Below are 26,460 nucleotides of genomic sequence, written 5' to 3'. Positions count from 1 at the left end.
AGTTTTTTGGACCTATGTTGTGCTTTATGGCAAAATCTGAATTCAGTAGTTGTAGTATCACTGCAAAATTCCCGTTTTTATTACCTTTGTATTAGGTTTGCCCCAGTTCCCTGTGTTGTCAGTGTTGTCCAGGCTTTTTCCTGGATCCATGTAGATCTCTGACTTTGCAATCCACCTGGTACAGGCAGGTGTGAAATCTGCTGAAGCACAACCACAAGGCTCCACTGGTGGAGACAACACATAAGTATCTGAAGCTGAAGCAATGATAAGAAGTTCTCACAAACTGCAGGAGATGGGGTATAGCAGGGACCTACCCATTTGTACATGCAAAGGTGGATGGGCAAAAATAAAACTATCTGATGTACATTCCCTGGGCAGATATCCCCCACCAGCTGCATTAATCACTACCCCCCACCCAGATCTTTACCTTGCTCAGAAAGCAAAGGTTTTGTTTTGCATTTATTTTACAATTACTGGCTCCCTGATTCTTCTGGCCCAGAAATAGCTATTACTGGTTTCTGATGCCTATCAGCCCAGCTCAGAGCTGCTCTCATTCTTGCCTACTTGCTCATGTTGACAAGAGAGGTTTGCAACAGCCATACCTGGAGAAGGTCATGAGAGAGAGAAGCGGGACTGGCTTACCCAAACCTAGATATAGATAAGGCTTATGCAGCAAGTTGCCTCATTTCAAAGTAAGTAAACGCTGATGTTTAGGTTGGTGCACAAAAGGCCATTTGATAAGACTTGGCTAAGCTGTGTCTCTCTCCTGTGCTGGTAACATTGGGAGTGTGTCTCACTTTTGAAAAGCAGCTCTTCACTGGCACAGCTTGCAGTGAGCAAGCTGAGATTCCCATCCCTACTGTTAGCTCAAGTGTAATATAGTGCTTCTCAAACATATGTTAAATACAATCTTCTCCTTAATTTACTCAATGAGACACCTCTCCAATCTTTTCTTGCTGAAATCAGTCTTTTAGGAAGGCCTCTTCTCTTTTTGTTTTCTTAAAGCAATTTTCTTTAACTTCTCTCTCACCTGGATCATCACATGGAAAGTCACAGACCAGTGGAGAGCTGAGAACTGCTGACAGATGTCCTGTGTGTGCCAGGGGCACTCATGTATTCAGCAGAGTCCATGAGATTGTGACCCTCAATCACAAACATGCTCTTCTGGGCAGAAATCTTGCAAGTGGGATGTTCAGGGGCCCAGTGCTTGCAGCAAGGAGAAATCACACTGAGGAAAGCCATCCTGAAGCGCTGGGACAACAGGTTGTAAATGATGGGGTTCGTGGCAGAGCTCAGATAGAAGAAAACACCTGGGAGAGAGAGAGATTAATTTATGTGTGAAGCGATCTCAGAAGAGGAAAAACTCTTCATTGCTTATACAGCTCCACCAAGCTTTGGTGCAAGGGTGGAGGCAGCAACAGCAGAGCTCTGCCTGCTGCCTTCCTGGCACAGGCAGAGGGATGTCTCACCGAGATTAGCTCATACACTGCAGTTGCAGTGAAAAAAAAATGGGAGAGATTGTTAATTGGAGCTCACTCTCTTCAGCTCTTCAGGAACCAGCTCTCTCTTGAGCTGCCCTGCCCTGCCTCCAGCACTGCCCTCATCCCCACAGCAGGGTTTACACAGCTGGTGTCCCCATCAGAGCTGTCAGAGGACAACTTCCAACCAAGGGAAGCTAATTTCTTACAACACACCAGGACAACTGCACAAGATCAGATTTGTCTGAGTTGCCTAATGGCCACATTCAGTCTTTTCCCATGGCAGACTGAGAATATGATTCCTTTTGGAAAAAGCCTTCATTTTATGGTTGGCAAGGCCATAAACATTTGGTTTCATCACCCATTCTGAGCAGTAGGTAAGTCTTTTGTCTTGCCATTTGGTAAGGTTTCCCAGTTGCCTCAGAGACCCTGTGGAGGATGATGCTTGTTCCTGTGTACTTGTTAAAAGCAGCTGAACAACAGCAGGCTTCACTTCTGAACATTCCCAAGAAGGAAAGCAGGTAATGATGCATGGTATACTTTTTTTTCCTTCTTTGTGAATATTCAGATACTGTACTGGACAAGACGTCCAGATCTTGGAAGCTGCAGAAAATTGCATGTAGTTTTTATTCAGGCACTGTTCTCATCACTGCCCACCAAATCCTGAGAAGGTTTTCCATGCATGTCTCATGTCACCTACAAAGTGAATGAAGACATATTCCAAGTAAACCGTTCACAAACACTTTTTTTTTCCCAGTCCCTGTGCAAGTGGAAGACGAAAGCTTTACCTGACACCACATGAATTAAGTTGAATGTGTTAGCCAAAGGCTCAGTCCATTCCACAACAAAACTGAAGAAAAGTCGATCTATATGGAATGGAGCCCAGCAGATAGCAAAAACTATCACGAGGACAACTGGCATGGAGAAAGGGGAGAAGAAAAACAGGTCAGTAATGGGGGGATATGGTTCACTAGCCTGCACAGAGCAGAGAGAGTTCAAAAAGCTGAATGAAAGACTAAATATACAAATTATATTAATGGTTTCAAAACTTTTGCCATACTTTTTGTCTTACCATTACCAGCTAAAAGAACAATCTTTCCGCTAGTTTCTGTGTTGGATAACCCAATGCATGCACACACAGTGACATTCAAACAGAGCAGGAAACAGCCAGGTAATGTTGGGGCACGTATGGAACCTAGACCCATTCCAGGCACTGAAAATCAGGCTGGCTTCAAATTACAATTTCCTGGTTCAGACACTGACTTAAGGTGTCTGAAAGAATAATGTTACAGAAAATAGTGAAAACGATTTATGTTTCCTGCATAAACACCATCTCGGTAGCAAGGTGTTCTTTGCCTTAAAGACAGCCCTAAATTAGGAAGTGATGTGAGTGCTTTCAAGGTGATTGGGGCATAAATTCTCTTGAATGTTATACAGTGTGTAAGTCTGTTTAGGTCCAACTTTTCTTTGAAGGTCTAAGTGATTAAGTCAGCAGTAGGGGATGGATGTAGCTTGGCAGGATTGTCTCGAGATGTGACAACTGAGAGGGGACCTCATTAATGTGTATGGGTATCAGAAGGGGAGGGTGTCAAGAGGATGGACCAGGCTCTTCTTGGTGGTGCTGAGCAATAAGACAAGAGACAATGGCAGAAACTAATGCACAGGAAGTTCCACCTGAACATGAGGAAGAACTTCTGCACTGTGCAGGTGACCGAGCACTGGAACAGGTTGCCCAGGGTGGCTGTGGAGTCTCCCTCACTGGAGACATTCCAGAACTGTCTGGACGCAATTCTATGCCGTGTGCTCTGGGATGACCTGGTTTGAACAGGGAGATTGGACTGGCTGACCCACTGTGGTCTCCTCCAGCCTGACCCATCTTGTGATTCTGTGATTTCTGCTCATTAGCAGAGCTCATGGTGCAATGCAAAACAGATGTACATCCTTTATAAATGTACAAGATAGACTATTTGCACTCTGGAAAAAAAAAGAGATCCTCCCTAGAGGGCTGCAAGAGCCAGTTTGGAGTGAGGGATATTGGAGAATTGCCATGCAAGCATCTGCCACGTAGGTTTACTCAAACTCCTCTCATGCTGGGGAGGAAAATTTTCTTTCTGAATCTTTTGGTAGATACCCATGGTGTTTCACTTCCATGCCCTATAAATCCAGATAAAACAGCAATAAGCCTTTTTTTTTTTTTTTTTTTTAAATAACAGCTACTCATCTCATAACTCTTGTATCCAGTGAATTTGCTTGATTCCCTTTAGGACCTGGTCACCCTCCTGTCCACTGTAAATAAAACACAGAAGGACTTACTACTTACACAACATCTTTGTGACTGATTTCCTGGATGGTCTCTGAACATTCACAGCCATTTCCTCTACTTCCAAAGTTTCATCTCCTTTCAACTGGCAAAAGGAGGGAAACCAAAGGAGAGCTTAGACAAGAGATCACATCCCCACCAGACATAGCCTGCTTGATATTTTGATAATTGCAGTTTGAGAAAGCAAAACCAGGGGCAACTTGGGACTCACTGAAAAAAGTCTAAATTTCGTTTTTTTCTCCAGAGAAACACTGAACCTTTAGGTTTTAAAAAATCTGCAGATTTTATGCATCTGAACCTGCATATTTACAGCAAGTTCGTATTTCACTTCCCCACTTGTTTTTCCTCAGTGAGTCAATATTTGGTTCACAGTTTGTGTTCAATTTCAACACTATTTTGCTAGGCATTATTTTCTCTTCTGGCAAGATATTGTTTGTTTATTTTCCTAATAGAGTTCCCCACAATTAAGCACAAACCAATGACCGAAAAAATACACAGAGTGGCCTCAGTGTAACACAGTTATAATCATTGGAAAAAACCCTGTAAAATTCGAAGGAATTTGTTTCGTGTCCTGAGTGGTTTGGACTAATTGATATTCAACCCATCTAATGAACAAAATCCAAATATGCTCCCTTGCAGACAGTCAGGGTGCACGATACACAGATTCAGCCACATACTGCTCAGTTACAACAATGTGAGGTTTTCTCCAGTAGTTTTTCCTGGACTTCTAAAAAGTGGACATAAAGAGCAATAGTCTGATCCTCCCTGAACTGCTTCCCCAATATGCTTATGGTGAGAGCACTGGTGCTTTGGTGATGAAAATACCAGGTCTAGATAAACAGGATTGCTTTGAGTACAGAAGAGATCATGTATGAAAAGTGCATATTTGGTCCCAGCTTCCTGAAGTGGGAACTTCTGATTAGCCAACAGCTTTGGAGTGATACTTTTATTAACTGAGAGAAACTGGAAGAAAAACTTTTAATTACAGAGAATATAAGGAATGAGGAAAAAGATAGAAATCATTCTGTATTTGTAAAAGTCTTGTGAAAACATGCTAATTGTGCCATTTGCTTTTGCCTTTTACACTGTGACTTTGCTTTCTGATTTCTGATTAATAATACTTTTCTCTCAGGATGATCATGTAAGACCTTTTTCAATGTTCTCTTTTTTCTATTTATAAAATGGAAAACCATGTAAATGGGATTATAATCAATTATAGTGCAATTCAGCCTCTCATGTTTTACATTATTGCCTTTGTAACTTTTAGTCATTGCCACAGTTGCTTAAGGAAGAGCCTCAGTTGATTTGTAACACATATAGCGATAAACGTCTGCTCAGATTGATTAAACCCCCTAGTTTACCTTCAGTGGTTTTCAGTCTCAACAGTAATCTATTCCAGGCATAGTCCAAAGCCTCAGAGAATACAGTGTTCTGACGCTGTAATAAACCCGAGACATATGTATCTTTATTTTTCACCTTCCTCCTGTCATTTTGATGATGCTGTGAGGTTCCCCTTTAGCCTCAAGGGATGAAGGTGTAACTAGCAAGAATAACACAGCAGTTGGAGTTTAATAAAACAATGAATTATTACAAAGAAGAAGGAAAAGTAAATAAATAAATGAGTCCATGGCAAAGGTTGTAACTTGAGCGAATGCCAATGGTTTGAGGGAACTCCAGCCAAGGTAGTGGTTACTTTTACATCACTGTGATGTATGAGGCTGTGTAGGGTTGCCTGGAGATGCAAACTACCCTTTCACTGAAAAAGAATTAAAAGTGACTGGAGCAAGAAGCTGAAAATTGGATTTCCCCCCCACATCTTTATTAGCTACACGATTTCATACCAGAAATCAGAAGGTAGAGTAAAATTAGGGCCTCACATATCCCCAGGCAAACCTAGTGAGGCCACTCTACAAAAGCAGAAATGTTTTCTGTAAACTGCTTGGCCTATCTGACACTATTGGTGAACAAACTTTCTCTCCAGCTGATGAAAAAATTGATACTTAAAAACTACAAGGCTTATGCCAAAGCCTGTAGTCGTGACTGTTCTGAGGATCTGGCTGAAGCTGTTGCCATCTGCTGCTCCACTGCAGCCTTAGTGTGCTTTTAGCTCAGCCCCATGGCAAAGGAGAACGTGTCAGTGGGGGCAAGGTTTGCTGAAAACTTCCATGGAAAGGGGATGGACCCTTCCAGAGATGTGCTGAGCTCTGCAGAAATTCAGCAAAGGCAGTCACTGTCCACAGATGATTCTGGTTTTAACAACTGGGCATCTGGGGGACAAAATAGATTTTGATGATTAAATCTGCACCAGATATGCATTGGCAAGAATAAGTTGTCTTGCTTCAAAGACAGCTGAAATAAAAATTTCCAGTGTGTCCAATGTATTATTGAGGGGATGAGAGACTAAGAGAAGTGTTGAACCTTGGCAGGAGAATCATCCTATCTAGGCAAAAGTCATCTGTCTAGATCCCCTCACAGATGTCTGAAGCAGGTAGGAAAATATGTCTGTGGACTCTCCACTCTCTTCATTCACTGTCAAAAATCCTTGTTAAATAAAGTTTGACTTTTAGACAAGCAGTGATAAGCACCTACCCCTGTGTTCTTTCAGAGATCAGTTTGAAAGAAATGGACAGGGACCTTGCACTGACTCCTGCTGCAACACAGACTTCTTCCCAAACAGTCCCACCCCATCTCTATCAGCACTGCAGGGATTAACTTCCATGAGCAGCCATTTCCCACTGATCTCATCTTCTCCTTCTCCTCTTCCTCCTCAGGTTTTTGGCTATGGGTTGCAACCAGTAGTCCAGCAGCTGGACCGAGTTTAAAGAGCCTGGATGATTTAGGGGTTGATCCTAAAGGTACCTGTGGTGAGAACCCTATGAAAGAGGCAGAAGGAAGCTTCCACAATTAAATCTAAATAGGCTGCAGTGCAATCATCAGTGTCCTCTTCTTTATACTGATGTTGGAACTATCTATTGACCACATCAATGAATTATTATTAAATCATCAAGCCTTAAAATGATACCCAAGTAGATCATGAAGTAACTGATCATGAGGTAATCAGCCGGATGGATCTGTTCATTTTCCAAGGAATAAAATTTAAAATTAACTCAGGTACCTATGACCCATGTTTGCTGCCCTCTCATGACATGTGACATGTCCCACATTTTTTTCTCTATTGCATCCTGAGACTCTCCTGAGCATCCTGAGCACCGGCAAAGCTTGAGGGAGAAACTGTAGCAAGGAAATGCCCTTTCTACAAAGCCTGGATGTGGAAGGGCTATGTCACTGCTGAATTTGAGCTGTTGTACAACCTTTGGAATAACACTGAGCTTTTCCTCTACATTCTGTGAGGGATACATGGCACTCAGGAGACTACAGAGTGTTGCTAAAGCTTCATAGGTTTCATCCTTCGTGAGCAGATAAAAAGTGTCTCGTCTTGAAAAACAATATATATACATCATTCTTCTGTCATTTCTGTTGAGGAAATGAAATTATCTTGCCTAGTGCAGTTTGGAGCATAATGCAGATCTAGTCAGGATGGATGCTGTTTAAAATTTGAAAGTCTGAGCTGGATATACAGAAAAAACCCCCACAAACAATGAACATTACTGCCTTCAGGAGAGACAGCTTGAACATATCTGTGAATTTACAGAAGTCCTGGGGGAGCAGCCTTCATTCGGTACCGAGCTTCTCTTCTGGGATGGGGTATAGGAATGTCTGATGCTGCAAATAGAAGTTATTGCAGTCTTCAAGTCTTCTTTTTATCAATTCAGATATTTCTCTTTTTCTTTTCATAATATCCATATTTACAAAATTTTTCCCTCCCTTCAGGTCCTGTTTTGCAAAAATTTCATCAAAACCATATTAAGACCCCACAACAGCCACTGGGCAGTGTGGACAATTTAACCCATTCACTGCTTTGAGGATCTGTTTTGTGCTATGGATTTCTGGCAGTTAATCCTTGTTTTTTTTTCCTGGGTAGAGTAAAAGTTGCTTCTGTATAATTTCAGTTAACAGTAAATGTCAGCCAGGAAAACAAAATTATATGTACACCAGCAGAGATTTGGTTGAGTTTCATGCACATTATTTAATAAGTTCATTCCTCTCCCTTTCTTGCTATATGATCAGACGTATCTTTGTAAACTTTAAGTTATACCCAGTGTGATGAGATGGTATTTATATTTTCAAAGTATCTGTAATGTGTAAGAAAAAAAAGTCATCAACTCGCTACGATTAGCAGTGTATTCCAGCGTTGTGCTACACAGCTTTATAACACTGTGATACTGATTGTTTTATCCACACATTTACATGATGGATACTTGGTAAAACTAGACTCACTTTCTGAAGAGAGAATAAAAATAAGCTCTAAGATAGTCTGGTGAAACTGTGCTGCAGTTATATAAGGAAATGATTGCTGAATTTGCTAACAGCAGCAATAAGGTAGCATTTCAGTTTATGAGAGCTTTGTGAGTTTTCGTGAATATTATCACCAAGGAGAAAAAGAAACTAATGCAATAGAAATTTCACAGTCACAAGAAAAGGGAAAACAAATAATACAAAAGATTCGATAACTAGCCTGCTTGTTTTTATTCTTTTCACATTTTACTTTTGCTACATTTCCTTCTAGTCCCTGCTGCAAAGGTGTAAATCTCTGAGAGGCTGGAACCAATCCACAGACTTTGGTGTTTCAGTGACATTCGGATGTGAGCAGCAGTGATGGTAAGTTTCTATAAAAAGACTGGGGTAGATTATCCCCTAACATTAATTTCAGAATAGGATTGCACCAAAGAAGGATTTGGATCTACTTTTTTTTTCTTTTTTTCCAGAGGTTTGAAATACTTCTACCTTTCTGGGGGAAAACAGCTGGGCAAGAAAAAGGTGCAAGCACTCAAAAGACACATACAGACACAAACACACAAGAATGAGCCAAGGAAACACAGCACAGCTGGAGTAAGACTTACTCTTAGCCCCATCAGATAGTACAGCACACTTATTACCCCCATGGGCAGCGCATAGAAGAGAAGAGAAGTAATCTGGACAATACAGTTGTAGATCCACAAGGGCATGACCACAGTGCAGGTAGCAGAGCCCGGGACCAAGGTGCCGTTGGGGAAATGCTGCAGCATGATGCCATGGGTGCCTGTGTTGGGGAGGGCAAAGAGGACAGAGAGGACCCAGAGCGCCAGGATGGTCCTCAGGGCTCGCCTGCGGGTGCTCTTCAGCTTGGCACGGAAGGGGTGGAGGATGGCGATGTACCTCTCCACGCTGAGCGTGGTCACGCTGAGGATGGAGGCAAAGCACACCGTCTCAAAGAGCGCCGTCTTCAGGTAGCAGCCAACGGGCCCGAACAGGAAGGGGTAGTTGCTCCACATCTCGTAGACTTCCAGTGGCATCCCAAAAAGCAGCACGAGCAGGTCCGAGACTGCCAGACTGAAGAGGTAATAATTGGTCGGGGTCTTCATGTTCTGGTGCTTGAGGATTACGAGGCAAACTAAGAAGTTCCCCACCACCCCAACAATGAAGATCAGGGTGTACACCAAAGCCATGGGCAGGAACAGGTGGCTCCGTCTGGGCCCACATAGGAAGGCTAAGTAATCCTCAGTGCTGTTTAAGTACCCCCTGAAACGTTCTTCCTGTAGAGCAAGGTGGTTTAACCAGGAGATATTACTGATCCAGGCCATTACTGATCTGCTGAAATGTTTCACAGCTGAGATTTGGTCTTCTTTACGTTTCTCTCTGCTAGTTTGTTCACTTTTTGCAGAGAGAGGAGGGGTGGGTGGAGTTGTCTTGGCAGACCTGGATGCACAAAGCCACTGAGGATGTGAGTGAGTGTGTTTGCCTGGCTGTGGGTAAGGTTTTGCTGTTCAACAGCTGTTCCCCTGCACGGAGCCCCTCAGCCAGAAAGCCCCTCCTTTCACACATATTCATTGGCTCGCTAAGTGCATTAGATTATAGAATATGAACAGAGGTTCCAGCCACTTGCATTGGCTCCCGTAGCTGATGCATTCACAGAATCAGAAATGTGGGATTTAGAGAGCTGGGAGTGTGAAATATAGGATGTAATACCAGCTGAAGGTTGTTAGTATTTGTCAGAGGGTGGGAAAACCAGACCAGAAAAACTCAATCTAAAAAGCTTTTACAAAATTATAACGATGCTACATCCAGTTGTGAGCCACAAGCAAAACAAAATAAAAAAAGGCTGGCATGATTTTATTTTTCAAATCTCTGCTGATTTTTATTTTGTGTTGTCTATGGCAGCAAGTACTTGGAAACGGTTTGATCAGCAGAAAGCCAGACTGGTTTTTGTAACCATTCATGTGGAATTAGGTTACTATAATGCTTCAGCCTTTTTTAAAAACACTGTGATTATTTTTTCTCCTGAAATCTGACAAAGGACTTTAATTGCAATTCTTACTGACATCAAAATATTTTCTCACTTTCCTGGTATGCTGGAATCTGATCCCATATTCTTAGATAGCCTTGTTTGGGGAATATTTTTGTACACTGTATTATTCCATATTTATTGCCTCTGGGCCGTGAACATTTATGAACATTCATCAATGATATGTATTCTGCAAAAACACTTTCTGAGACCAAAAAAAAGTATATCCTGCAAGGATCGTGGCTGTGTCAAAATGTATCATTTACCTCCTTATGAATGCTTGATTCCTTACTGAATTTCTCTAAAACAAAAAAGCTTCCAAGTCTGTGGATGTGATTTTCTGAGATTCAGAAAAGTTCAGCTGTTTGAAGAGGTGAAAAAGATGAGGGCTAGTTTATATTTTTTTTGGCACGTTGGTGTCTGATTTGTCTGCCCAGAACCTTTGACTAGCACTCACGTTTTAGTACCTGCCCAATCCCCTCCTTGGATCCACATAAATTTTTACATCCCCGACATCCTTTAGCAAGCTGCTCCTTGAATCTTTTCTTGTGTATTATGTGTATTTCTTTTTTCTGTCTGACCCTTTAGCTTAACCTCTCAAGAAAAAAAAAAGATTGTTTCAATAATCACAGACTGCCTCCAAAAGCAGCAGCAGTATGTGAAGAACCAAGGGCTGGTCCCATCGAGGCATATTCAGTGTGGGGAGCCTGAGGACTACTATGTAATCATTTAAAATGTGAAAGGCATGGAAGGTACCACAACAATTACACTAAAAGGCAGAAGCATGTCTCTTGTGATGACTTTCAGACCTCCTGAGATTATCTCACACATGAACTGTCTCCACCAGAAAGACCCTACTAATTTATTTTAGCGTTGCACAGAGGTATTTTGCTCAGCAGATTGAAAGGTTTTACTGGATTAGTGAGTAACAAACGTGCTCTTTTGACCTATTGCCCCCTTCATTAAGGGTTCATTTTATAGCTATTCCCTGCATTTTAACAATGTTGAATTTAATCTCAATCTACTGTTGATGTGAGAGGTAGGAGCAGAGGAATCAATAGTAGGGTGCCTGTCTGACACGCAGATTGATTCTTTCAGAGCACAGCAGGAGAAAAGTATTTGAGTATTTGTGCAGGACTAAATGCTTTCTGTCCCTCTGCTTAACTTCTAGTTTTGCTGGGTTTTGTTTGTTTGTTTGTTTTCCTCTATAATTTCTAAATATTTAATTTCTTTCCATTTTTCCTTTCCCCTCCCCCAGGAAATTCCACCATTCTTAAACTGAGATGTGTAAACGCTTCTGAAGTAGCTACCAAATTAACTTCACTTCTTGCACATTAACTTCTGTAAAGAAACTGAAATGGAAACTTGAGGTCTGTTCCGCTTGGACCCAGTCTTACAGGAAAGAAAACCAAAAAGGATTCAGTTCTTTGCCAAAAGGCCAGAAGGGCAGCCATACCCACCACAGTCTCTATGAGAGGAAAGCAATGGGCTGTAGAAACACAACAGGTCACCTGCAAGTGTGGATGTGCCAGACCTACCTGTGTCTACTTCCATTTGTTTTCCCTTCTCAATCCTTTCTGATCCTTCTGGGCTTGGTTGTCTGGGATTCTGACAACCTGTTAGAATAGAAGCAGAAGAAAAACACATCATCCATGGAATGATGTTGCTATGACCACGATTATGTGGCAGATGGAGAGGACAAGGGGACCGGAAAATATATTTCAGTTCATTTCAGGAAGCTTTATTCGTGTTCTATATCATATCTGTCTCAATAAGGATAGAAGAATGTATCCAACCAGAGTAGCTCTGGCTCTGTATAAATGGAAATATTTTATTTTCACAACCAAGACAGAAAATAAAAACAGATTTTCCTTATGAAAGTAATATTAAAGTATTTGATATTTTTCATTATAAATCAAACTTCATTGGTGCTTGCTTTTATACACTTGAAGGAAGATGTTGTGCTGCATGCTGGCCTTGGAATTGTGCAGTTTTATGTAACAGTAATGTTATGAATGCAATGTAATATTGCCATTAATGTAGTATAATATTGCCAACATTAACCCAGACAAGTTTTTTTGGCACTATGCAAGAGTCAGAGTCAGGCACTGGCTGTGTTCTCACACTGGTGGTATCCCTTGTACCATGTTTACATCACAGAATCTTTCCCTTTGCCAATGCAATGTGCTACAGCACAACTGTGTGTTCCATTAAGGACAGTAAAGTGCATATTTAAGAAGGGCTGAATCCAAGTGCCTTCATGTTTGCCAAAGCCTTTGTAAGGGCACCCATTAACTACTTTATATTAGGTCAGTACATGGTGAATAATTTTATATTTTAGGGAAAATTGGACCCATTCCTCAAAAGAGTCAGAGAATAGCAGAGGTTATCCAGAGTATAGCAAATGGATACATGCTCCACTGGTCATGCTTCCAGAGGGGTGTACTTTGAAGAACTATGAGCCAATATGATGGACTACTCTGCATACTTGTTTATCTAAGAATGGAGAATTTTATTCATGCAAAACAAGCTATTTTTTTATATTTATTTCTAAGTGACAAGACAAAGAGATTTATCATACAGCTTCATATGTTCTAGTTGTGGAACTGGAAGTAATACAACTGTGCTAATGCCATGATGTGCCACTCTAATTAATTCTGTTTGCAATCCTGCACTGACATGTCCACTTGGCATCCACGACTTGAGTTGACATCTCTCAGCAGACCAGCATGGGATGTTGCTTAGGGTTTACAAGAAAGTGCTTCACTGCTTAATGTACATACACCCTTAGAAAGACATCTTCCTTCACTGGAAGGGCTTGCAGAAGTATTGGGTTTGCCAGAATACTTGGCAAGCAGGTCCACTGTTTTTTATCTTCAGGAGGTGCAACATGGCCTTTTCCTAATGCCTAACTTCTATTTGCAGATTCTGTTGTTTCAGTGGTTTCTACCCTTATGCAGTTTGAAGATACTGAAGGTAGGTGCAAAAGCCTTTAGAGATTCTATGTGAGGGAACTGCTCTCCAGCCTGTCTGAGTTTGCATTCCCTGCTCCTCTCGGAGCTGCCCATGGGGCCACACAACATTCTGAATTGCAGGTTCCAACTCCCCGTTTTAATCCTTGGAGATCTTGACAGTACCACTTATTTCTGTCCCATAGGGATGCAAAGAAGTGTATGCAAATAAGAGCTGGTAAGCAGAAGTGTTAAGCTATACTACACTGAAGATGTCAACAAAACTACTAGAAAAATATAGTCCTACTCCCCTTATAAATTCCTGAGCTATAATTACAGATAATGGATTGGACAGTTTTTTTTTCTTCTTTGAAAGGCTTTTTTGAAATGTTCACTGCAGTAGCTGAAATGTGAATCCTTGTTTTCCTAAGTATAACGTTGAACATGTCATCAAACGCAAAGACATATTTTGTGCATTTTCTCTTCCTCCAGGCTGGAGGAGGGAGCTGCACTATAACAATAGCTGGATCTGCAGAAGCCTTTCCATGCCTGACTGTAAATCATTTTACAATTATCTAAGCTCTTCATAGACAGCTTTTCCATGGCTGTGCATGATATCTGAAATCCCCAGGATATCAATCAACACACATAAGAAGTGGATTTCCTGACTAAAATACAATTACCAAGAAGGGCACCTCTTTGCCTGGAGCAGCTGGCAACCTACACAGACAGTACAGACCACAGACCACTTCAAGAGTGGAACCCATTTTGACTAACTTTAGTAATTAAAAACAGCAAACAAGTCTTCACAGATTTTTCAGGCTCCTACTTTAGTCAATAATGGAAAGAGGAACCTTCAGCAAGGGATTTGTTCAAAACCATAGCACAAGGTAAGATATATGAAATGGAGTAGCTTAATTTTTTGTGCTGTCTGCAGTGGGAAAGTCTGTAATAAGATTTAATACCAAGCTTGTTAAAAGGCTGAGATTAATTTAGACCACAGTTTTGTACAATCTTCTCCATCCCCTTCCCATCAGTTTTTAGTGGGAGCCATGTACAGGTTTCATCTTTGAGAAGCTCTTGGGACAGCTGAAAATAGGGCCAGAGGTAGCAGGTGAAGAGTGAGGACAGTCCAGTGCTAAAAGTCACACTCCTCTCTTACCTATTCAGGTGGTCCCTATCTTTCAGCAATGGATTGCTTTGCTAGTATTGATACCAGAAGTTACTGGGAATTATGTCTTTCATTTTTAGTAAGCCTTTCATGTGTTGTTTGTGTGTGTGTGTGCTCGTGCTTTGAAGAGGCAGTGGGTGTCAGGTAGGGATGTGGTTAAGGCTTGACATGTAGGGGAGCAGCAAAAAGAGCTGAAAAACAACTCTGATACAGAAAATCTTGTCATACTGAATGTGCCCATCGTGACAAAGTGACTTGGATTTACATGGGGGAAGATAAAAGGATTGTCATGAGAGAAAATGTGTGAAGTCACAAGCACGGCACGGAATGAGTCAGATCATCTGAGTCAGGAGGGATCTGGTACTACAGGACTCAGGTCTGCGTAGGAAGAATCAGATTATTCAGCATCTCTCTATGGCTTTCTGCATCTTATTACAGTATTGATACTCCACTGCAGTCTCTTCCTCTCTCAGTGCTGTATTTGTTTCTTGGGAGAGCTCAACTCACTTTGGTTGTGTGACCCAAAAGAGACTTAGCAGTTTCCCTGACATATGAGTGTTATTTGCAGCTCACATCCACACTTGGGATTCCAGCAAGGATTTTTCTCCAGTGATAAAAAGCCATCCATATCATAGAGTCTGCATTGTGCCTGCATGTGTATTAGACTTGTACACTGGCGAGACAGAAGGAGTCACACTGACAAGTCTCAGCATATTCAAAGAAAGGCAGTGATGCATTGTATTACTGGAGGTGGTAGAAAGTCAGGAATTTGTTATGGGACAACTGAATCAATCAAGGAAGGTGATAAATGAGACACATAGAGTTCGTATAGCACATGTTGTATATAAATCTAACAGTAAGAGAGATGTTAAGAGAATCCCTTTTCTGAACATTTTTTATTTTAAGAGTTGGTGTGGAGGTAGCTTCGGTATTAGAAAGATAAAGTTTATGTGAAATTTTTTGCTCATATTGGAATACTATATACACTTTTTATTTCCCTCAAAAACATAGTGATGTGTTAGTTTATACTTTATGAAACATTTTATTCAGAGATACTTACATAATAGTAATAATAATAGTATCAAAATTTAAGAAACTGGAAATTAGACAGCATTTTTTTCCTTTTCTTTTAATTTCAGAAAAGGCTTGCTTAAATTACCTATGCATGTTTAAACTTCTTATCTCAAGTAAAAGTATCATTCTACTGACACTTTGGCAAAAACACTTGTCAAGTTTCCATTTCTTTCTGCCTCAGCTGTTCTTCACGTTGCTTTTTAAGTTGTATTACAATGATCACTTGTCTTTGTGTCACATTGAGAATCAATATTATTTGACTTGGAACTGAAGAAACCATCTTTATGAAGAAGGATGTGCATTAATTTAGAACATTAATATGCTGACAGATGATGTTCTCTTCCTGCTCTTTTCCCCATTAGACTATCCCCAGGAGTCATATCTTGGTTTAGTTAAATGCAGTGAGGGATGGTAATGTTCTTCTGAATCTCTCCTGCTACAACGTTAGAGAGAAAGAAAACTCCAGACACAACAGTGATGCAAAAGATACGAGCCAGAGAGATAATTTACCATGGTTTTCAAATAACCTAATAGGCCTTAGACATGGAAAGCAAACTGGATCAACTTATTAAAAAGCTTTTTTTCAAATTGTGGTGTACACTACAAAATGTTTTTCTGCTTTGCAACCCACTCAGTAGTGAGACGACCCAAGACAGAACTGCAAAATAAGGTAAAATATCCCATCTATGCCTTCGAGAGCTGAGGAGCAGAACAAGGAGCAGTTGCAATGCAATGAGAACAGCTCTCCTGTACGGGATTGGGGGTGGGGTTTGGTGTCCTGAGCACTCCTATGAGCTGGCGATTTGGGACTCAGTGGCTTTATTAGGCCAGTTTTTCTCCACGAGGATTTAGATCAGTCCAGCAGTTTGAGATTGGAGGCTTATTCCCCGCACTGAAACTGAAGATGAGGCTCAGGAGCTTCCCATACAGGCCCCTGCAAACAGACAAGGGGATGAAGGCTGTGCCTTCTTCATTTCAGAAGAAAAAGAATGCTATTTGGACACTTGTGATGGGGCAAATGATCAGACAAGGTGGGAATGGCTTCAAACTGAAAGAGAGTAGGTTTAGATTAGGTATTAGGAAGAAATTCTTTACTCTGAGGATGGTGAGACATTGGCACAGGTTGCCCAGAGAAGCTGTGGCTGCCCCATCCCTTGAAGTGTTCAAGGCCAGGACGGACAGGGCTTGGAGCAACCTGGGCTAGTGGAAGGTGTCCTGTCCATTGGCAGGGAGGTTGGAAGTATGTGATCTTTGAGATCCCTTCCAACCCAAATCATTCTATGATTCTATGATTTTCTTATACCAGGAGCACTGAGGCCACAGCTGCTGCAGTGCATCTCTCTCGAGGCTTCCCCAGTGCTCATTTAAGTGCAGCTGTACAAATTTGCCTTGGTCCACCTCTATTTACTGGGAGACCAGTTCAGCATCCAGACTGACAGATATTTTGCTTACCCAAGACACCTTCGTTATCTGCAATTTTGCAAACTCTGATCCACAATTAGGTCTGAGCTGACCCTGAACTCTATCGATCTGCTCTGATTGTCCTAAATGCTAAACACATCTTGTATTGACGAACATCCAAATGTATTCTGCAGCACCTTTAATAAAGGAAATTTCTGCATCAAACAGAAATGACTCAAATCTGAGTCAAGTGTTGTTGTCTCAACACAGGAAGTTGCATTTAAATAAGTAATAACATAAACTCTGAAATGGTATCAGGAATAGACTAGGTAAGGAAAATAGAACCAAATAGTCTGATGTTTTATTTTTCAATTCTATTTAAAAGATGAGTGGCTAAAGATTAATGTTGCTTGAAACAAGAAAAGTTTAATTATGGCTGACAGGACAAAGGAGGGAAATAAAATGGAGGAGGAGACCTAACAACCTTGAAACAATAACTTGGTAGGAAGATAAGCAAAGGAGTACTGGGGATTGGAAGTGAAAAAGGACAAGATGGACTTTAGACATGCAAATGAATAGAACACACCAGATGAAAAACATGCATAAAGGTAAAAAGAGGAAAGCAGGAAGGCAAGAAAGAAAGAAAGAAAAAAAGAAAGAAAGAAAGAAAAAGGAAAGAAAGAAGGAAAGAAGGAAAGAAAGAAAGAAAGAAAGAAAGAAAGAAAGAAAGAAGGAAAGAAAGAAAGTTAATCTGTACAGAAATAGGATCACAAGATGATGCAGCCTGCGAGGTACCTCTAGTTATTCATTATTCTCTCTTCTGCTTCAATCATCCCAGGAGTAAAAGAGAGCAATATTCACAGTCTCTATTTATGAGGTGTCTGGGAGCCTAAGTCTCTTTGGTACTCCTGAGACTTTGAATCTTTAAGGCTGTTCAGAGCTTTGGTTCCTGGGCTTATGTTACCAGTAAAAGAAGAGAAATATTGTAACACAAATTTTTCCAGAACTGAGAATTTCCTTAAATATCTACCTTGCAATTTTCCTGGAAGATATAATGCATATCCATCCAGTATTTGATAGTCTGCTAGCATTAATGAAAAGAGTTAGGATTTTTTCTCAAGGCATTAAAGAGTTTCAGAGTTAGAACAAGGTTTCCAGGCTCCTTACCCCAAGCCTTTCTGATTGCCCTTGCACTGCCACAGTGTTGATCAGTAAATCTCATAAAGCTTCTGGGTGTCCCACAGCTGCCAAAGCCTCTGGCATTACTGTAGTTCCCCTTCATTCCACCAGAAAATGCTACACTTGCTTTCTCTTGGTTGAAAATCACCATGGTCTTACACAGCACCCATACAAACTGAAGACTCAGAGCAGATATGGAAGTGATTTAACAGCAAACAGGGAAGAGATGCAGGACATGCTTTGTGTCACTCGCATATTTACTAATAGTTTTATTGGGTCCTGAGAACATATGGAGAATATGTGCCTCCAAGCTAATGGAAAACCATCAAATTTTCTCATATTTGTGAAGGCACAAAGTTTAAATGATACCTCATAGTCAGATAGAAAAGAAGAAGAACCGCTCTTACTGCCTAGGTGGAAAAATGTTCAACCTCCACATCTCTGGTCCCTTTTGAGAAACATTTATTCACAGACCTAAATAAGACTCATGATGGTGAGTGTGCAGCTCCCACTCTGGCTCTGTGCTGAACAGGTACTTTTCAGATGAGTTGTAGAGGCCATGATTTTGTCTCCAAGATGTGAAATCAAGGCCTGTGCATTTTGCCAGTGATTCTTTCAAAACCATTCTACAGAGCAATGCAAATGGTGCTTCACAGGTTAAAAAGACTGTGCTTGATGGGGAAAGAGCTCATTTTTCTGAGCACATCCACCCTTGCTTTGCTACAAAATTTCCCATGAGATTTTCAAGTGCTTTATAGATAGTCCAGCCCTTCAAAGAAGGATTGTCCCTTTTTCAAAGAGAGATACAGAGGAAGTATAAAGTTCTAAAAGAAGTCTAGTGATTTAAACTTTTTGCCATTTGATCCTGTTCTGTACCAGTAAGTCACTGGAGGAAGATCATGAAGCATTTCCCCCTCTTTCCAAATGAAATGCTGTTTTTCCTTTCACCCTTTCAGAAGCATTATGTAGATTTTGATTTGAGAGACATTATGGCCGCCTCTGACAAAAATTGCTATAATATCAAGAGCCCTGGAGAACTTTAAAGCCCATTTGTGTCTGCTTCATGATAATTTGAAATTTTTTAAACTGCTAACAGATTTTGTACACATTAACTTGAAGGCTTTTTCTTCAGACCTTATACATATTAATTGCGGAGTGGGCGTTTTTTTAAATGCTCTTGGCATTTTAAAAGTACAGGCCATAGAAGGTGTTCTCTTACTTGATTTTCACATTTAAGAAAAGGGTAAAAATAGGAAATTTTGTAATTTCCATGCAACAGCCAGGTTGTGGTAGAAAAGACACAGATGTATTGTTCTGTTGCAGACAGACTTCTGAGATCTGAAGTCAACTGCAAGATGAAAAGTGGTCCCAAAAGATGAGGCTCAAAATTAAATATGCCCTTTAATCAGATAAAAAAAGCTCATTTGAATAGTTCTGTATTTCACTGCAAAGAGATCTTACCTTGAGTATATTAAAATACATGCTCTGCATCAATCAAGTAGAAAGTGCCTAAATTTGAATCACAAACCAGTAAGTGTCATGGAAGCATGTGAAAGCACCTCCTGAAGAGCAGAATGAAAAAACTCACACCCAAATTCAAAGAACTGAACAGCCCAATCTGCTTTTGAAACCATGTTATTTTCTGACAGTACATACATTAACTCTGGCTGTTTACCCAGTTACCTGGGGAAAAAAAAATTGATTCTACATTTTCACTTTAATTTCAAAGATTTGCTACTGAGTTCAGATGTGCTTTAATCTCTGAGGGAACACTCAAGATAAAGAGAGCAACAAAACTCCTCAAAGCAGCTCAGCCAAGTGAAGCTGCAGTGTCACAAAAGTGCAGTAAAAATCCATTTCTCTTTTCTACTCCTGATGGAGGAGTGTCCCCAGGCATGGAGCACATCCTGCAGCCCATCAGAGCTGTTTCCATTTCTAGCTTTACTGGGACTAGAATGAGTTGACTGGGCACTGCCCTTGGTTTGGTTGGTAGCATCAACCTCACACCTCAGTGAATACACATCCAAATTGCTGGTCACTGTGTTTCTGTGGGTTGTCACAAGTCTGTGTGAATCTGGAGCATCATAGGATCAAACACTGGTAATATTTCATCCTTTTTCAATGCAATGGAGACATTTCTGCTCGCACAGTCTTTGTTGTTCTCTTGCCAAACCTTGCTGGCAACATGAAAACTCTCTGTTCCTGCACATTTCATGGAGAACTAGTTGGTCCTGACATTTGTGAATCCATCTTAAGTTTATAAATGGATGTACAAAAGTTAAAATAATGAAATTCTTGGTAGGAATCAATTCTAGTTGTAAGCTTGTGGTTAAACCAGCTTTTTTTACTAATTTTAATGAAATCACTCCCCTCCACAAAACTTCTGAAATAAAAATGTGATCTGCTTTGGAAATGTCAAAATAAAGGTTTTAATATAAAAATATTGTCACATCTTTTCATTTATTTTAGTTTGAATATTCCTATATTATTTTCAGGTCTGTCATAAATATTACTCCATAGGCTTTGTTGGGAATGTGTCAAGTTACTTTGTGAAATAGATTCAGAAATACCATGACATTTACATGTTTTCTGACCTTTTAAAACAGTTTTAAGTATGGTTACTATCAAGTGGAGATTGAAATGGAAAAGCACCATGAAGTCTTTCAGAGTGTTTCTCATTTCATCAAGAAGAAAAGAGCAGCACTGAAAGCACTACCCAGGGAATAGCTGTTTTTGATAGTCCCGTGTTTACTTGGAATAATTTAATATATATAAAATTACATTATTTTATGAAAACTATAAGAATTTTGGACTTTTTTTCATGCAGCAGCAGATTTCAGTATGTCAGCTATTCCTTCCAATTCAGAAAGAAAATAAGTCTTCAAGCTTTAGTGTTTCCAATGAACTCAAAATTCCAACGAACTCTAATAACCATCAATTTTCTTTTTTTTGGATTGGTTGTGTACATATCTGACGTCTGAAAAGTTCCACAGTCACATTTTCAAATATGATCTGGAGACTTTAGGTAGCCAAGGCTGCATTTACATAGAGAACAGACAAGCTTTTAAGGGGTGCATCATCAGACACCTCATTTTCATGCCAAACAGGCAAGCTCAGAGGTGAGGCCTCAATTACACACAGAAGAGAGGGCAGGAAAGGCAGAGCTCAATTCAGAGAAAACCCATTAAACTGGTAACAAGATAAATTAAGGACATTCTGGACTTCTCTATGTGTGCATTTATATGTATATTATATAATGTGTAGCTATGAAAGTACACATATGGAGAGTTTTCCCTTTCATGGGGTCTATCCTAGTTCTAACCATAAGTCTTTAAATAAATGAAAATATAAATATATAGATAATCTGACCACTGCAGCAAGCAATGTTAGTTTATATTTTGAAAGACAGAAATATAAGTCATGCTTCTGACAATGTTTTTAAACCTTTTCTGTTACTCTAAAGAGGTGAAGGTGTTGGTGTTTGAAAACAAATCAGTGCTTCTTATTTGCTGTCTTCATTTTCATTGCATTTTTAAGTGTGTGAGATGACATGAGGTTTTCTGGGGATTTGTCTGCCTGGCTTCTATTGAATAAAACTAATAATTTCTAATGATTTTGGGAATAGTATTTTAAGCACAGTTTTTGCAGAGCTCACAATATCTACACCTTAAAATTGAGGTCTTAAACCTATTCGGTGCAGGTAGAAAAAGCAATATTCCCTTACACTGCTTCAACACAGGTAAATATAAATATTTTTCCCCATAAGGTAATTTTCTAGCTCACTGGGAACCTGGCTGAAGATTTTGTGAAATAATTTTGCAGTTTTGTGTAGGTAGTATCCCAAAGAAGTGAGGGGAAGGGAAGGGACGCAGAATGAATTAGGCTTAATTATGTAATTCAGTCAAATGGTATTTTTTTCCACATTAGGAAGCAAACTGTTATCAGAAAATGTTAAGTTGTTGCAGTCAAAACCTTTCCTGTGAATGCACTTGTTTTAAACACTTACTAAAGATTTGTTCTGTGTCAGGGTGGGTTTCTAAGAAGCACAATGAAGGACTTTGCTCCTTTCCAAGAAAAGCCAATAGCCAATAGTCTGGGTAAGGACGCAGCCTGTGTGACATCAGATTCAGCTCTCCATTCCTACACGCTTGTTAAATTAATTCCAAAGTGGCCAAAGGTCTGGCTTGTAAACTCTTTCTGTGGTGAACAGGTTCAGACATTTGATCTGGAGCTGTCAGGGCAGAGGTTTGAGCCTGACCTGGATTCACCATCCCGCTGTGTGAGCCCTTACCCATAGGCTGGTACTCACATATGCTCTGGGTTTCCCCAGGGTAACGTTCCTACAGCCTTTGTTTTAACTAAAAACTGACACTAAAGCATTAGTGTGGTAGAGGAGGCATTTCTTCTCTTTAAAATTTATTTCAAAGGTAGCTGAGATTCAGCAGAATTCTGGTGAGGATATGTACCCACCGAGAATGAGCAAACACAGAAAACAGAGAGGGCTTTGAAATTTTTCCAAAGAACAAATCAAAATTCTTTTCCTCCTCTCTTCTCCCTTATATGACAAACAAAGGCCATTAATAATGACAAACAAAGTGTAAAAACTTCTGTGACTTTCCTGGGGCTGGAAAGTGGGTCAGTAATTCAGCTTCTATAAGAATGCAATGTTTATGGCTCCCAGACACTTCTTTGCCTCCCTACATTGTATTATTTTTTTCTCTTGTATGTTGAAAATGCCCTGAAGTGTAAAAAGGAACTTTTAAGAACAACATGTGATTAAATAATGACAAAAATGGGATTGTTTAGAACAGTTTTGAAAATTTTAACTGAACTAGAGATAAAGATTATATCCTAATTTTGTTAGAGTGTTCAGAAATATACCTTCAGCAATGAAAGCCCTGCAACTTGGAAAAGGAAAATGTAAAGAGGTAGGCAGTTTAAAGCAAATTAGAAAACAGTGGCATCTAACTTACACCTTATTTATACACAAACAACCCAAAATGTTACATGCATTGATTTTTTTGCATATGTAGAAAAATGTTCTAGTAATTTTATTTGAAATTTACTTCAAGCAATGAAATATTGTTCTAATACCTGATATCTAAATAATTTTCAGCACAACTGCTCCCATTTTAAAAACCAATCATCATCACAGCTTGAATGCAACAGGAACATAAAAGCCCAATTCATGGAAATATATTTGTACTTGTTTCAAGATGCTTACATCAAAGTCAGGCTCATATTTAAGACTCCCTTTGAACTAGGTCTTTTCTGTGTATAGTTCAGGATGCAGATTTCTAGGACAAAGTGAAGTCTAGTAAGAGAAGCTCAGTAAAGTGAAAATGATAAATAACTAAAGTTCTGCAGACAAGACTCTGACTTGGTTTTGCCTCTAACTGTATTCAGCAGCTGGAAGCTCCTGCTTTGCCTCCAAAGTCAATGACAAGTACCTTGTTTTAATTAATTTATTTACCTCATTGTAGCAAAAATGACAAAACCCAAAGCCAACCCCAAAAAGGACTGCATCTATGAAAACCCACAATATTCCCTGTCACAATGTGTTCAGGAAGCTCTTTCTGCTCTGCTGGGAGATGAGGATGGCTGGGTTTCACTTGCACTGCTGCAGCCCTTGGTCAGCATTCCAGTTACTGAGCTCTGCAGCAGGGAGGTGTCTCACCACTCCGAGGTTATCCATTCCTGTGTAACATTTCCTGGTTGTATGCCCGACATTGCTCAGCCTTTCTGTCTCAGGTGTTGCTAGAAATCAAATAACACCTGCCCTATAAAGTGTATTAAGTTCACTCACATTGGTATGCATCTCCCACGAGTCTCACCTGACATCCATGTGTGTTTGAACATGCTACAAACCCAAGGGGATTAGAACTAGTGATGTATGTATTAAGATATATTATGGTACCAAAAAGCGGAGCCTGAGGACTAAAGATGCTGATCTATCATTGCTAAAAAATAATATCCCAGCCCTTCTTCCCTCAGAGCTGGCCTTCTCCTCACCTCCTGAGCATTCAACTCTCATTTGCATATTTTTGTGCAGATGTCTTCCATGATTTAATATCTTTGACAGAAGAATAGATGTAGTGTTTATTATTGATGAGTCTTGGAAATGCAGATCAGCATGCCCAGAGCAGAAGTAGTTTGTTTATTACTTAATGGCAAAGTGGTTGAATTCTAAAAAGGGCACTGATGTTATTATTTAATGAAGGGCTGAAAACAGGCAGCAAAGAGAAACAACCTATTTGAAATTCTGCACTGTCTGTAAGATAGTAATAATCTTCTGCCATGGAAGAGAAATAGAGGTAATTAATGCCTTCAAACTCCAGTTAACAACAGCATCCATTTCTTTCCATTCCTGACACTATTTAAATACCACAAGGCAATATCTGAGCAGGGAAAATGGCAAATTTTCCAGGAAAGGTGGTGGAATTGCTGTGATAAAGTTCTGAAGATGCAAAACAAATGTTTTGCTGTGACAGCAAAATGCCAACTCATTCCGAGTCCACATGGGCTAATTTGGTGGTTCTTCAGCTTTGTGTATAGAAAGGATCTGACTTTTCTGGGGGAAAAAAAAAGTTAAAAAAACAATAACCATGCAGCACATACAGAGCTAATGAAACATGAGAACTTTTTGGAAACCAAATCTTTGCAAATGCTTTATCTGCAAAATCGATTATCTTCTTATTGCAGCAAATACTCTCAGGAAGAGTGTCTCAATTTCATACAATCCTGTAAATAAGGACCATTACTGTGCAGGGAATTTCTCCCTCTGCTGGGCACAATGTGATAAATGAAAGATAATATTTCTTCTAGAAGATATTCTTACTGTTAGCCATAAAACTGAGGCCTGGAAAATCCCATGGCTCAGACATGGGTTTGTCTGAGTGAGCTCCCCTGTGTGATGCTCTGCACTCCAGAGCTTGGGGGCAGGGAGCTCTCCACCCTCTGTGTGAGCAAACCCTGCAAGCAGTTTCTTTCCTAAGCATCAAGAACATAGGTCTACTTTCCCACTCTAATTGAAGCCAAAAAAGAGAATGTCTTTTTCTCAGAACAAAATCACACCCCCCCCCCCCAAACCCACCACCACCAACAGAAAATGAACAATTTCTCTTTCTTCAAGTTTTCTTTATTTTTCTTCAAGTTTTCTTTATTTTTTTCAAGTTTTCTTTATTTTGTCTGAATAAATTGATATTTTACTTTGGTTTTGGGGCACAACTTCAATTTGACCACCTTGTGACCATTTAAACTGCAAAAAGGAGCAATGCATGGACTGAGGATAATTTGAAGAGGGTAGCACAACAGCAACCATGCCCAGGACTCCAGTTAGCACTAGGAATCACCCGCTGCTTCAGGACCATGTTCTGTGACGTGGAGAAAGGGCACCTGCTCTGCTCTCCTTCCTGGGATGTGTTTCCAAGCTGTCAATTGCTTGGCAGGATACAAAGCTGCTATTTGGGCCATTTAGCAGACAGCTCATCATCCAGTATTTCAGAATGGGGCCATTTTGCAGGAGGTATTTGTGAAATAACAGCACATTTGTGCAATCAGAAGGGAACAGGGCTCGTTTCAAGCACCCTCACGATTCTCAGTGCAGCTTCATCAGTGTTCCATCAGCAGCTTGCAGCCTCTGAGGCTACGGGGCAGGATACCAGATGTTCCTGGTGAGGTGTGGACATGCTGCAGCATCTCAGATGCCTTTGGCCAGCTACGTGTCTGCACATGCCCACAACTTGGTGTTCCAGAGGAATGAAGGTTTTATTGCACGTGCACAGATTGATCAACCTCGCAACACATGCTGCTGGAGGAGGATTTGCTTTGCTGGTGATCACTGTGTCCCACCAAACAAGTCCCAACAGGACTGACATCCTGGATATTTTGGTGCATTTTTTCAGTATGCCCCTAAATGCCATGTTCAGTGCACATCCCTATAAATAGCAGGACTTTGGAAGTACTTTCTTGACCAATATAAAATAGCTTTTCATAGCCTCAAAAAAAAAAAAAAAGTCATCATGACTACTGGTTGTCATTACAAATATTATTTAACTCCTGACCTCAAAATTATACCTAATAATGGAAACAAGGAGAAGGGAAAAGAAGGAAAAATAAAATTATAGTCTAGTAAGAAAAGTATTCTAGCAATTTTTAGAAGTGACATCAGAAATGAAAGGAAATAAGGATGCTAAATACACACTTTGGCTTTCTTCAAATTTCCTGCCTAGGTGAGTCTAAGTAATCAACTTTCACAACATTCATAAGGTCTCGGGAATGACTTCATCCTTAAGAATTTGTACTGTGAGAAAAGCACCATAAACAAGCTCCCAGAAAAATTATTTGTTGCCACAGAGGGCCAGACCATAGGGAAATGTCAGAAAATGAGATGAAGGCAGGGCCTGAACTCTAACAGGCAGATAATTCTCCCAAATTGGTTCTCTGTGCCAACAATAACTTCAGCTGCTGTTTAAATATGACAGGATTAATCTGGCCAGTGCTAA

At 40.2% G+C, this 26,460-nt stretch overlaps 1 protein-coding gene and 1 long non-coding RNA gene across 4 annotated transcripts in view; one reads left to right on the top strand and one right to left on the bottom strand.

Moving 5' to 3' along the window:
- The window catches only part of LOC135422648 (uncharacterized), a 168,132-nt gene extending 150,706 nt beyond the window's left edge, over positions 1–17,426 (top strand). For 2 of the 3 annotated variants that reach the window (XR_010434537.1, XR_010434536.1), the window contains exons 4-6: positions 2,236–2,423; positions 8,426–8,517; positions 8,625–8,766. This is a non-coding gene — a long non-coding RNA (uncharacterized LOC135422648). Of the gene's footprint in view, positions 1–2,235; positions 2,424–8,425; positions 8,518–8,624; positions 8,767–13,105; positions 13,157–13,623 lie in introns of those variants that run through there. The other variant, XR_010434538.1, reaches the window with a different exon arrangement.
- Positions 49–9,479, bottom strand: NMUR2 (neuromedin U receptor 2). The gene is made up of 5 exons (XM_064672008.1): positions 8,760–9,479; positions 3,799–3,883; positions 2,267–2,392; positions 1,031–1,310; positions 49–224 (listed from the first exon to the last, which is right to left on the bottom strand). The coding sequence occupies exons 1-4, from the start codon at positions 9,477–9,479 to the stop codon at positions 1,051–1,053; spliced, it is 1,191 nt and encodes a 396-aa protein (XP_064528078.1). The 3' UTR covers positions 49–224; positions 1,031–1,050.
- Positions 17,427–26,460: the final 9,034 nt, after the last annotated feature.

This window comes from Pseudopipra pipra, chromosome 15, assembly GCF_036250125.1.
Source record: "Pseudopipra pipra isolate bDixPip1 chromosome 15, bDixPip1.hap1, whole genome shotgun sequence".
NCBI lineage: Eukaryota > Metazoa > Chordata > Aves > Passeriformes > Pipridae > Pseudopipra > Pseudopipra pipra.
Note: the sequence above shows the minus strand (reverse complement) of the source record. Positions and strands in the feature narration are given on the sequence as shown.